Source organism: Egretta garzetta, unplaced genomic scaffold (genome assembly GCF_000687185.1).
Source record: "Egretta garzetta isolate BGI_Z169 unplaced genomic scaffold, ASM68718v1 scaffold234, whole genome shotgun sequence".
NCBI lineage: Eukaryota > Metazoa > Chordata > Aves > Pelecaniformes > Ardeidae > Egretta > Egretta garzetta.
Genome location: NW_009259528.1, coordinates 1,094,115 through 1,107,019, shown reverse-complemented (window position 1 = coordinate 1,107,019; position 12,905 = coordinate 1,094,115). Strand labels below are relative to the sequence as shown.

Below are 12,905 nucleotides of genomic sequence, written 5' to 3'. Positions count from 1 at the left end.
ATGGATTAGGCCTCGCTACAAACCCGCTCCGAGGGCTGGTGACCATGACCTAGCCCGCCTGCGCCCCGGGCCGTTCCGCGGGGCGGCTGCCAGCCTGGGGATTCGCACGCAGCGTCCCCAGCAGTAATTCGTACTGAAATTATTTTTTTTTCAAGGAAGTCGAGAGAATTGCAATTCAGTGCTGTATTTCTCAGCTGCACTTAATGCTTCCAAGCTTGAACAGACTGAGCAGGAGCGTTCTGAAGGAAGCGTTTTCCCAAGAAAACACGCCGTCTCCTCTGGAGGCCTTCTGTAGGGATGTTTTTCCCCTCTCCCTACTAACACATTTAGTTTGGATTATGGATATTTTTCCCAACCAGAAACATTGGTCATAACACAGCGTTTCAGCATTTTGAGAAAAGCATCATATTTTTTACATTTTAGGGTTCAATGTCTTGATCCAATCATCAACCTTTACTGTTGACAGCAACGTGCTGATGGAAAGGTCCCAGCTAAGAAGGTAAAAACCCCAGAACATTACAAGTTGCTGCAAGACAGAAATTAGGGGGGTTTTTTTGTTTGGTTTTTGTTTTCTTTTTTCTTTTGCATAGCACAGGTACTGTCTGCAAAAAAACCCCAACCCCATAGAAAGAGGCAAAGGGGAAGAGCTTGGAGGACTCAGCCAGCACCAGGAGCAGCCTTCAGCCCTTCCAGGCTATTCCACAGCCTCCAGAGGAGAAAAGCAAACCGCAGGCTCAGGCTCTCTCTAAGCAAGCAAGGGCCACCAGATCATAGAATCATAGAATCACTTTGGTTGGAAAAGACCTTTAAGATCATCGAGTCCAACCTTTAACCTAACCCTGCAGCCCGTTCCGGCACTAACCGGGTTCGTACGAGGGGACACATGCCCCAAACCATGCTATTTTAAAACCCTAATAAGAAGAACATACACTTTTACACGAGCATACCCCAGCAGCTTTGCTGCTGTCTAGTGACAAGCAGCGCTATGAACCTCTGTGGCATTTCCTACGCGTTCCCTACTGCCGCAGCTGGGTTTCTTGCAAGCTCTGAAATAACACTCGGGCAAAAAGACATCAGAAAAATTTCCAGAGCTGCTCACTGCAGTAAGTGTAAGCAAATATATCTGTAACTATAAACCCCCTGTAATTCTGCTTTCCTCCATCTGGCACAGCCTTGTTGCCCAACATTATATAGATTCTAAACTCGGTGGGAGGAATATTGTGCTTGCTCCGTCGGGCTGCATCCTCAAAGGACAGCAAACACACAGCTTTAGTTCCCAGGCTATGATTCAGTTGTAAAAAAGCCAGAGCTATTAATAAGCTGTGCTCTTATAAACCAACGACTACTATCTTTAACTCAAACCAACCTGATTATTTATTAACTACATTTGACAACTGAAGTTGGCTCGGAGCATAACTTCCCTGTAGAAAGGGGAGCAACTTTATTTATGTTCTTTTTGTTAGAAGAGCAGTAAAATTTTGAATTTACTGCTAATTGTTTCCTAATGGCTATTTTTCCCCCAAGAAGCTTTTTGTTTGATAGAGTAAATAAAAAGCCAGATATTTGTTTTCTTTTCCTTTTAGGCAATAAATAACAAGGCCTATTTTGTGCACAAGCCTTCTATTAATACCAGAGTCTATATTCCTTCAGTACTGATGTATTTTCATGATTATGCATTTCATGTAAACAGCCTTGTGAAATGCAAAGCAGCCGCTCAAAATGCAGCGCAAGGCGGGCGATTGATAAGGCACAAAAGCCTCCAATTCTGGCGTGCGCTGATCTTGCTTAAGTACATAATCGTTTGTTTTTCCTTCTCAACACGGTGTTTGCTGTCGGCCGACTGCAATGGGTTTTGTTCAGCGTTATTATAAAATAAAGCTGCATCTCATTTCCAAGTCAATTGCCCCGAAATTCAAGGAATTGGGAAGCGAGGTATTTGACAATGGGCAAAATCAAGCGGCTGAAAGCCCCGATGCATCGTCTCGCCGCTTAACTCCAGCCCTACTCGAGCTTCCCAAGTGCTCATCCAAAAAGGCCGGGAAGAGCCTTTGTGGGGATTTTTTTTGCAATTGCTCTCCTTGCTGCGTTACGCTCGTCCTAAAGAAACCCTTTGCCCATTCAAGCCTGCAAGAGCAGTTCTTGGGTGACTTGCCACGCGGAGCAAATCTGAAAAGCTGCCCGGCTTTTTGGGAAGGTTCACCACCACCTGCTTGACTGAGATGTTACCAACTTTCTGTATCACCCGCACAGAAATTAGTCAAAAGCCTCAAATTAGCGCCTGAACGGCTGCTTGCCAAAACGCAGAACGATACCGCAGTCGGCCAGCTCCAGTTCCAAACACCTTTACGTCAGAAGTCTGGTTCTTGTTAGAGAGAAAGTAGGACTGAGTTCCAGCAATCTTACCAAGTCATTTAAGATGCTAGAAACTGTAAACACAGTAAAGAAAAATTATTGTTTGTCTTCACAGCAAATAGCTTGTTGTCGCATCTGTAGTCTCGGACACCAGAGTCCTGAGCTCTCTGCAAATCAAGAAGTCAACTGCACATCTGGGAACTTGCTCTCATAAGAGGAGCAGCTGGCCCATCCAAAAAAACCCCACATTAAAATCGGCGTTTGCTCTCATCCCGCACACTTAAACTGTGGCACCAATCGCCACAGAAGGCCGTGGATTTTAAAGCCGCTCGCACGTGTTTGAAAAGTGAATCACCAACACACCAAGGATTATAAATTATTAAAGCCACCAGCTCTGGTTCAGGATGTTCTTCAGCAGTTGGTTCTGGTTGCTGTGAAAGACAGAACGTCAGCCCAGATGGGCCTCTGGCTTTCATTCTGTGCTCTTATTTAAAACAAGAGTTGTCAAGAATATCGATCCGTCCCTTTGGACAAGCAGAGGCGATCTTCACCTGGGTAGGCACAGCCCGGCGCTCCCAGGCAGAACGCTGCGGGAGCCGACACATCTCCCTCTGTCCCTCTGGGTCCTTCCCCCCATTTCTGGATATGGGGGGGGGGCTGAATTAATTAATTAACACATTCGTTTTTGCTGGGTGACGCAGGCATAGCTGCGTTATTGTGAGTTAGAGCCTAACAACAACCGGGGTGAACCTGCCAGCTCATTTGAAAAGGCTTTGGATGAGCCCCTCAATTGGGAGCCTCTTCCCTGCCCGGGAACTTCCCGGAGCATCACGAGCTTTTGGCAACCAGTTGAAGACACCACAAGCTCCCGCGAAAGCTAGCGTAATACTGGCTTGAGTTTTATGAAGAAATGAAGGGTGAAGAATGTGTACTTGGAGAAAGCGAAGCAACTATGTCAGCGAGCAATACGTGCTTGCGATCATGCAATTAAACAAACTGCAAAGGCCCTGGTGAAGATTTCATAATTTCCTTTGCAACAGCAGTATCATAAAATATCTTCATTCAGCAATGCCCTGTCTGAGGGCTTTGAGACCAGGGCACCCAAAGACCAGAAGCCAGCCTGGACAGGACAGGGAGACGTTTTAGCAGCGTTTAATTACTGCCGTGGTGTGCCCTTAGGAGAAGAGTCAGACTGAAGGTCCATCTGGCCACCTCTCCCGACCCCAGCAGGGGCCAGATGCCTGCAGGAAGAAAGCCAGCCCCGCGGGGAACCATATGGTGACACCATCTCAGTGTCACTTTGCCGCCTCGCTTCCAGCTGTCCAGGCTTTTGAGCTCTTACCCTCCAAAGCCCATGGGAGGGTTTTGTTTCAGGGGTTTGCCAACAGCTTTTCCAAACCCTTTAAAAGCTTCTGGTGTTCCCTGTGTCTCGGGGTGATGGGTCAAAATCCATCAGCCATCATCCCCTGCTCCCACCTCCCAGGTCTCGTCTGACTTTATGAGCAGGGATCTATCTGGGGAGGGCAGAAGGATGGGGAATACAGCCGCAATGGCTGAAATACCTTTCAGGATCACCCAAAGCTTGTAATGACCGTAGAAAGCAGCTGAGGTAACAGATGGAATAACTTCCAGCGGGTCCTTGGAGGCCATGTGCACACAGTATTGCAGGTGCTGGGCAGGAGAAGCTCTACAAAACACCCTGGACTTCAAGAAAGCCCCGTTATTTAGCAACAGGGGTGATGAAAAGCGCTTCCCAACTTGCTCCCTCCTATTAGCCAAAGCTAAAATGGTCTTTTTTGGTTGTTTTTAGTCTCATCCTCCTGCACATCAGCATCTGAAGCACTACTTCAGTGTTATGATGACCACTGTGGGTTCATCTTCATCTCCATGGGGCTCCTGGCTGGAAAACTACATTATCCTGAACTGAATTTCTACCCTAAGGCTGGTTTTTCTTTCTTTTTCTTTTCCCCCCTGTTCTTAACTGGGCTGAAATGGGAATAGTGATTCTCTCTGCATTGCAACCCCAGGTGAGCAAGGAACAGCTTCATGCCAAGGCCGCCAGCAAGAGAAATTGCTATAGATGGGAACCTCCCATGTTCTCCCATCCATTTTCCACCACAGATCCCACTTTCTTGCTTATGCTGTAATTCTGCTGCTCCCCAGACCCTTCCCCAACTCTTTGGTGGCTGGATGCCTCTTCCCCAAGCACACTGATAGCAACAGAAGGACTAGTACTTCTCCCTGGAGAAACAGGAATTAAACTGTATTATCCTATAGGATATCCATACCTTTTATATATATATATATATTTTTTTTTTTAATATTTTTCTACGTAGAGGTCTTACAATGGCCCCCTGAAATGAGGCTCCTGTTTGCCACAGACACACTTGTGTGACTGCCTCTACGTCATCGAGCAATAAACGTTTCCGATCCTCCATCCCATTCTCTTTTCCCAAGAAAATTCAAGGCAATTAGGTTTATAGGCCAGCAGACGGCAAGGGTTTAGTGGAAGCACGGCGCTGTGAGGAAGGCGTCCGATGAAGATGAAGCACGACGCATGTTCACCGAGAAGGTCAGTCAAGGACACTGAAAAAGCTTTTCGAGACACAACCGTTGGGGCACAGCGAGGGCTGAGAGGAATGACAGGGTATTTTGTAAATTAAAACTCGTTAGATACCTCCCAATGGGTGATTTGTAATAAGTGGAAATTTGTGCTTGTAAAAGAAAAGGAAGAGTAGGCAGCGTCTCACAGCAAAGGAGCGTGAAAATCGGCGTTTTACCGTGAGAGCGGAGATTGGTCTGAATGGGAGTATCCATTTTACAAAATAAAATAGTAATACATTTAAAATAAAATAAAATAAAAGCCACTCCAGCCTGCACTTTTCCTTTCCAGGATAGCCAAGGCGGCTGTGAAGTGCAGGGGGCACTCTGGGTGGGTCTTGCAAAACCCAGAATGTTTGAAGACACCAGCACGCAAACCCGTCTCACCATTTCCTGAGTTAGCTGTTTTCCAGCTGCTGGGAATCGGTCTTATCCCCCCAGCTTTTGAACCGAGTAAATAAACCCCTGCAGTCCTTCAAAAGTTATTATTGAGCAACAGTGGAAAAGAATTTCTGGGAAAAAAGAAACGAAACTGGTAAGAAATAAGATGGAAAGGGCAAGAAAGGTGGGGCACTCAAACAGGTTTCCAGGTTCTGGCAATGAAGGTTTTAATGAAAACCAGAATATTTAGGTTCTTATCTGGGAAAAGAAGCAATGTAAAGGACAGTTTAGGAGTAGCACCATTGCAACGGCAGAGAAGCTCTATGGAAATAAAGCAGATTTTTATAATAATCGTCTGTTGAATATGGATTTACAGTTTCTCTTCTTTTAGTTCATCCCCAAAGGAAAATGTTTCTATAAAACAGGTCACTCGCATGCCATTCCCACCTCCACCAAAATCATACATGCCCAGGAAGACAATTTAGAAACCACCACCACTGCCCTACCTTCAGCCATCAACCCCATCAAGAAGACCACGATTACGCTTTTACAGTACATGAAAAATACTCCAGAGTTGCAACATGTCAACCATTTTGACCTTCAAACACACGGACAGGGAAGACAGTGCAAAGATAAACTATTTCCTGATGCCTACAAACACGGGAAGGTCTACATTTGGCCACTCTCTTGCAGAACAAACCTTAGTTCCCCATTCAGCTGTCCTTGCAACACGCAACATCAAGGGATAACACCCAACCCCAAAGGCATAAACCCATTCCCAATCTCTTTTCAAGCTGCAAGAGCTCTCTGAAGGCTGCAAAAGTCCTTGAGGAATCATCTTAACGTAAGAGTTACATCAAAAGGAGCACTTACCCTTGAAGGGCTTTTTCTCCAAACCAATCTCCTTTCCCCAAAGTGCGGAGAAAGACTGGATCTTCACTGGGGGAGTCTTCACGAGTGACATTCACCTGTTGAAAAGCCAAACCCCAGAGCATTTAGAAAACTTTTAATTAAAAAATAAAACTTGTTTGTTCTGAGAAGGATTCGTCATCTGCCAGATCTCTAGGGAGAAGCTCTGGTCCGTATCTCCTCTGGGAACCACGTAATTCTCCAGAGTCCTGCACTCTTCCCTCAGCATCACCAACCAACCATCCGAGAAAACGAGCAGTTATTTTCCACTAACATACCTACTACTCTTACAAAAATGCAATACTTGTGGTTTTTTGAAGGTTTTTAACTCTAAGCATGGAGTTGGCTGCACAAGCACAGTCATTGCCCGTATGGAGTGAGTGGCAGAAGGAAGTTTCAGATATTTTCTGTGTATCAGACAGACACACGGCACAGGCTTCCGTTAGCTTTGCTCTGCATGATTTCTTGCATTGCTGAGTTCACTTCAGGGAACGGAATAACCAAACCAATCGACATTTAGACATAATGGAACTGAACCACTTTGGAGCACTGCAGGATGAAGATGCCTCCTCTCCTTCTTACTGCCTCTCACGTTCGGGGAGGGGGTAGCTCTAGCTGAGCAAAAATCAAGTACTGTCATTGACATTTAAAGGAAAATACCACCTTATTTTTTAATTTTTTATTCTGGCAGTGCAAGAGAAAAGCAATTACTGCTGGGGAAAGCAGCCTTGCTGCCTACTGCAAACCATGGGTAGCGTAACCTAGCGTAAGCCTAAGCTGCAGCAGCTGGCACTGCATCTACAGGAAGATGACTTCACATCAGAGAGCGATGATTTCCTATCACCGGGGGGTGGAGGTGGGTGGGTGTCCTTTTTATTTTCTGAAACGATTTCAGAAGAAAAATAGCAATTGATCACCTGAACACCCTTGGCTCTGGCTTCCTGTGCCAGTCCGGGATATAAATCCCAGCTGCCATGTAATGACAAAGCCCCCCACATCCCGCTGGGGCTGAGGATGGCACGACAGACCAAGGATGGAAAGGGCTCCACGAAAGATGAATGCTCTTGATGTAATGGCCCTCCCTGAGAAATATTTTTTCCTTTTCAGCTGTTACCCGAGGTAACTCGTACCCCTTACAGCATGAGCAGACAGGTGAGATACAGCCCCCTGCTATCAGTGCATGGTGGGGATCACCTCTCCCGCCGTTCACCATCTATAAACCTAGTTGTCCAGTCCCTGTCTGCGGTCAGGGGAGAGGGACAGGCGTTTCCAAAGCCTGAGCTGTCCAATATGTAATTGGGATGAGCAACTCTCTGGAGGTGCCTTGCACACACGAGGAAATCTCTCATCTGCTTCTCCTTTCCAGGCTGTTTAGCTTTAATCAGAGCTTTTGCTTATGCAAAGGCACAGAGCCAAAATCTGGGATGTCAGGCACATCCTTTCGGATTTAGAGACATCGCAGTTTAATTTCACTATTAAATTTACAATTGTGGCCCACATCTCCTCCCATCTTTTTTATGGATGGTAAAACCGGTGGGTTTGAGTCACTAATGAGCGCTCAGTCTCCACCGCATGGCGTTCAACATCTGCAGCAACTCATCGAAGATCAGATGAGGGTAGGGAACACATAATGGATGAGCCAGGACGATTTGTAGCCGATGGAAAAAAAAAAACGTGGACAAACCAAGGGAACTTTGATGCGTATTTAAGCTTTCTCCGCGACTGCAAGTTAGCAACGAGTGCTAATGGATTGCCGGAGCGTGATGATCTACGTGGTTCGAAGCGCTGAGCCCCTTCAATAGCCACGTGCCAACGAAGAACCTGCACCATCCCGCGTTAAAGTGGTGCCACACCACGGCTTTCCAAGGAAGAGGGGTGCACGGCGGCACGGCACGCACCGTAGCCAGGTGAAGGCGAGGGGCAGGGCAGGCGCGGAGCAGCAGCCTTTAGCAAGCAGAACGGACCGAGCCGTTTTCACCTGATGTAGCACTCAACAGATTTCTGCGTGCAGGTCGTTGTGAACACACTTCTGATTTCTGTTCACTTGGACTTGAGGAAACTCGCCATCAGAAATAAACGACACGGGCTCTGGATCGAGATCAAGTGTGGTGGACGGAGTTGAGGGAGAGAAAGGTGAAAAGGTTTGTGCTCTGGAAAGAAACTTCCCCGGAGCGTGGGCTGAAAGAAGAGGGAGTAGAAGCCTTCCTAAGCATCTGTGAGAGGAGTGCTGGGCTCAGACACGTAAAAAGTCATCTCCATTCCCTTGACTGCCACTACAGGCGCTCTGACATAAAAGGCAAGGCACTTTTCATTAAAAGTCGCTTTCACCGATAACACTCAGGTGATGCTGCTGAAGGCAGAAGGTAAACCTCCCAGGTACAGGAGCTGCAGCCAGCGTTTCTCCTGGCTTATTAAGGTCGGGTTTATTCCCTATTTCACCGCTGAGGCTGTATTCCCCCTATCCTGGGCTGCACCCCTAGCGCGGGTTAGCTCCTACATTCCCTGTGTAGCTCTTATGTCCCAATACAGGCATTAAAATTAAATTCTCTCCAACTCCATCCATCTTCTACCAGTCACTGGCATCTGTTTTGCAAATCAGGAAGCTTGGAAGAGAAAACCGGGCAGAATTTAACTGTCCCTGTGGGAATTTCCGTCAGGAACCAGCTGAGGGTCTGGGAATTTCTCCACAAGCCCACATGCGTTGTTTTATCTTAGCTCCATTTTTCTGGCCATCAGCTGTCACAGTAAGATGAAGTAGCAAAGGCCAGGGATAAAGCCAAGGAGCATCACAAGCAGGACTGCAGGGCTCTGGAGCAACGGCCAAGGGCATGGGTGGTTTCCTCCTCCGTCCTGCAGGTGAGGTGTAAGGGCTCGAGGAGGTGCAGGTCGACAACTGAAGGCCCAGCTGGGGTCAACAACAGGGATTTGGTTTTTACAACCAAGGGTCCCTCTTTGGAGACTGAGAACTGCTAGGAAGGGATGGGATCCACCTGACCAACCGGGGCAAAAGCATTGTCGCCACCAGGCTGGACAACATGGCAAGGAGGGCTTCAAACACTCAGTGAGGGAGAGAAGTGAACCCTCCCGTTATTTTTGCCCGTTAAGAAAGGGGGTGGTGGTGGGGGAAGGTTTGAAGTGTGCATCATGGTTGTCCTTACTCTGGGAGAAGAAGAAATACTACTTCGGAGTGGTGGGAAGCGAAGGGGCATGAGGGAATACCACAGAACTTGGCTTTCTGAGGTCCATGATTACCTTCACCTCAGAAATTTGTCCATATCTTATTCACCTGAAAAAGACCAGCTTTTTCTTCCGATGAAGACTGGCTCCCAGAGATAGAGAGTGGAAGACGATGACGAAAATCCAGTTTTAGTACCCGAGAGCTGACAGCTGCCTTGGGAACAACCCAATGGCGCATACAACGCCCACGTTCTTCCCCTGCAGATGCCACGGGGTTTTTGCTACCCTTAGCTACGCAAGGCCAACGTTAATATGCGCCTCGGTGCAGACATCAGATCCATGAACCAGGAGGCTGGGGCTGGCCTACTTTCAAGCATATTTACCCGTTTGTGTTTACTTTCAGTGTATCACATCTCATCTGCAGTGGGAAATCACTGTGTAGTCCCTTGAACATCTCCATCCTGCTACATGGAAAGGAGCCAAATGTATCTCAAGTGTAATAGGCCAGCTAAAAAAATAATAAAAAAAGTTGAATGGAAGGAAAAAAACTCTTATCTATAAAATCCCATCAGGATTTTATGGGAAAAGAGGTCGAAAAACATATTTTCCCTGTGAGCAGTGGAACGGAAACTTAGCCCTTTTTTCTTCCCCAAGGAGAGAGCTCAGACTTCTCTGGCTTCCTCTTATCTAATTTGGAGAAGCTGAGAAGTGATAGCCATGGGAATGAAGTCTGGAAGTCAGCCTCATAAGAGGGATAGGGGATACTTAGCAAAGAAAACGTTGAGTACTGTAGGGTATGCGTCAGGAAAAAAAAAAAAAAAAAAAAAAAAAAGAGCTTTTTGGTCATTTACCAAGAGACTCAACAACTGTTTTCAACCCCAAAGTGTTCACTGTGAGCACATGGGTAGAACAGTATGAGATCTCCTTTCTCCCCTCCAGGCCACGCTTCCCGACTGATACAGTGCCAAGAAGTTTAATTAAATGTCAAGTGCAGCGACGCTTGTGCCTCGGGGGGGAGAGGGGAAGCGCGGGCTGGCACTGAACGTCGAGAGCACGTCACCGCAGCGCTGCCATCATCCCGCGAAAGGCTGTCGACTCACCTTTCCTTTGCTGATTATAAAGAAAGTGTCCCCTCGGGCACCCTGTCGTATAATATACTCTCCGCTTTCGTAATGTGTCTGTAAAAAAAAAAATTAAATAAAAAATTAAGATGAACAACAGAACCAGAGACAGTTTGGCAGTTTTGCAAGATAATGCTTATGGAAACATAACCCTGGACCAATTTTATCCCAGTTTGACATTGGCTGTGATTTAAGAATTGTCCTGTGTCAAGGAATATAATAATCAAAATGGAGCCATTTAGGGCTGGCCCATTTGTCTTCTGACTGTGCTCGTGCCAGCTTTTGCCCAGATGAATTATCCTCACGGCCTAAATCCATCTGTATTAAGTAAACCAGACAGAGGAATTTTCAACAGAGAGTACAGTACATGAACTAAACTGCAATAATATGTCTGTTGTAAAAATAGTTCTTTTCCATTTTTTGGTTGGTTTTGGTATTTTTCCAGCTTTTCTAGCAAAGGCTTTATTCCACAAATGATTTTTGCTCTTCTCCTGTTATTATAGTAGTTCAATCCATCTTTTTTTCCCTTGTTTTGTGGAATATTCCTTACTAAATTTATGTCACAGCTTATCAACACTCGCATCTAAACTTAATAGGATAGCTTCAGCCCTTGTATCACCCCATCAAAACCAATCTGCATGTATACATCACCAAACAAATAAAAGCTGGTACGCTCTAAATAAAGACCCTGCGTTCATCTTTAGCCCCCCCCGGCATTTTCTCCAGAGATGCGCTACCCCCTGCAAATTCAGCAAACGTTGGGGCAACAGCGAGCAGAGGCCGGGGCACGCGCCGAGCTTCCCACACCCCCTCCCCGGCGTCTCCTACCAGGCAAACCCCTGCCAGGTTTTCTGTCTGAAGCCACACAAAAGCACAAAGCCAGATCGTTTCACCCCCAAGTACGTATAAACAACAGCAAGGATGGAGTGGAGCTGAGACGGAGGAATTACTCAGAATCCGAGAATTTGGATAGGCTTGAGCTGTTTTCTTTCAAGGCTGTTTTATTGACCTGCGCTTGTTTATTTATCTCTACACTCAACCTTTTTGGTGCCACTTACAGGCTGATAACAGACTCCACCATGAAAAGGTGGTAAAGGTGGTAAAGGCTCATGTAAATGTATCTGTTACATCTGAGAAAAGCAGCTCCTTGCTTTGGGACCAGTGGGCATGCGGGGATACCGACGAAAAGTAATTGTCCTGGGAGAAAGAAAAGACATCCAAGTGAACTATAATACAGAATTACTTCGTTTAGTTCTTTAAAATACATAGAGCTAGGCTCTATGGGTGCTTATGCCATCCTAAAAAACCCTCTGGGTAAATAAAATCAGGATGTCAAAGCAGTATGTCACTAATTAATACTGCTCAGAACTCTCCAGAGGATTATTAAAAAATAAAGCTCCCTAACAGGACCATAAATACCCAATGTTATCATGGCAGTCTTCAGAAAAGGGACCAGAGGAGGTGGGTGAGGAAGACTTCACCTGAGGGCTGTCCTGATCTGGATTTGGCTCTGATAGATCTAAAAACCACAGCATTTTTCCTATTTCCATGTGCTGGAGCGGGAAGCGCCCGGAGGAGACCATGGACACAAACCCGCAGTTTCACTTCTTATGTGGGCTGTTTCTGCAGAGTGGATTTTGAGGATGCACATTGTTGAGGCCCCTTGAAAGGGCCTGGGTTTGTACGGTGTTGGGATCGTACCCTCTCAAGAGGAATCTTGTAGGCAACCCAAAAACCTAATGACTGAAAACACTGGTCAGATGGTTCCAATTTTAACACGGGCAACCTGCATTCAATTTTCAGCTGATACTGGCCTGTAGCTGACTCCCAGCTTGTGGCCAGGTAACACGTTCCACAGGACAAAACCTTGTTCCTACAAGGCCATGGCTTGGCCTTAGCCACCAGCTACAACCGCACCAAGCACTTGGTGCTGGGGCTCACTGTCCTGCTGCCATCTCCGAGTCCCACCCACGAGCCTCCCAACCTCCCCACCCAGGCTTCCACGCAAGGAACAGAAGGAGAACAAATTTGAGCTCCGAAGGATCCGAAGCTGCTGCTCACTTTAGCATCTCTTGCGTACTGTAGGCTTTTTTCCCCCGGGCTCTAATCTCATTGAAAATAGTGCAAGCCCTTCTTCCAACACTCAAATTGCACTCCTCCAGGCCTTCCTTGAGCACCCGAACGCGCAGAGCTTTCATTTCACTTGACCTCCTCCTCACTGGCACCTCTCTCCATGCCCTTCCTGAGGTCCACAGCTTCATCTTCACGTATTTCAACCCATTTCGTTCACAGCTAATTCTACCCGGCCTTATCACAATTCTTCTTGCTTGAATCAACCTGTCCTTCCCCATCCTCTAACAACGC

General features: G+C 46.7%; 1 protein-coding gene across 1 annotated transcript in view; it reads right to left on the bottom strand.

Annotated features, from left to right (window-relative positions):
* The window catches only part of PRKG1 (protein kinase cGMP-dependent 1), a 490,065-nt gene that overhangs the window by 104,344 nt on the left and 372,816 nt on the right, over positions 1 to 12,905 (bottom strand). The window contains exons 8-9 of the mRNA XM_009637557.2: positions 10,521 to 10,598; positions 6,208 to 6,302 (exon numbers count right to left, since the gene is read on the bottom strand). Of these exons, the coding sequence (XP_009635852.1) occupies positions 6,208 to 6,302; positions 10,521 to 10,598 (173 nt within the window). The remainder of the gene's footprint in view (positions 1 to 6,207; positions 6,303 to 10,520; positions 10,599 to 12,905) is intronic.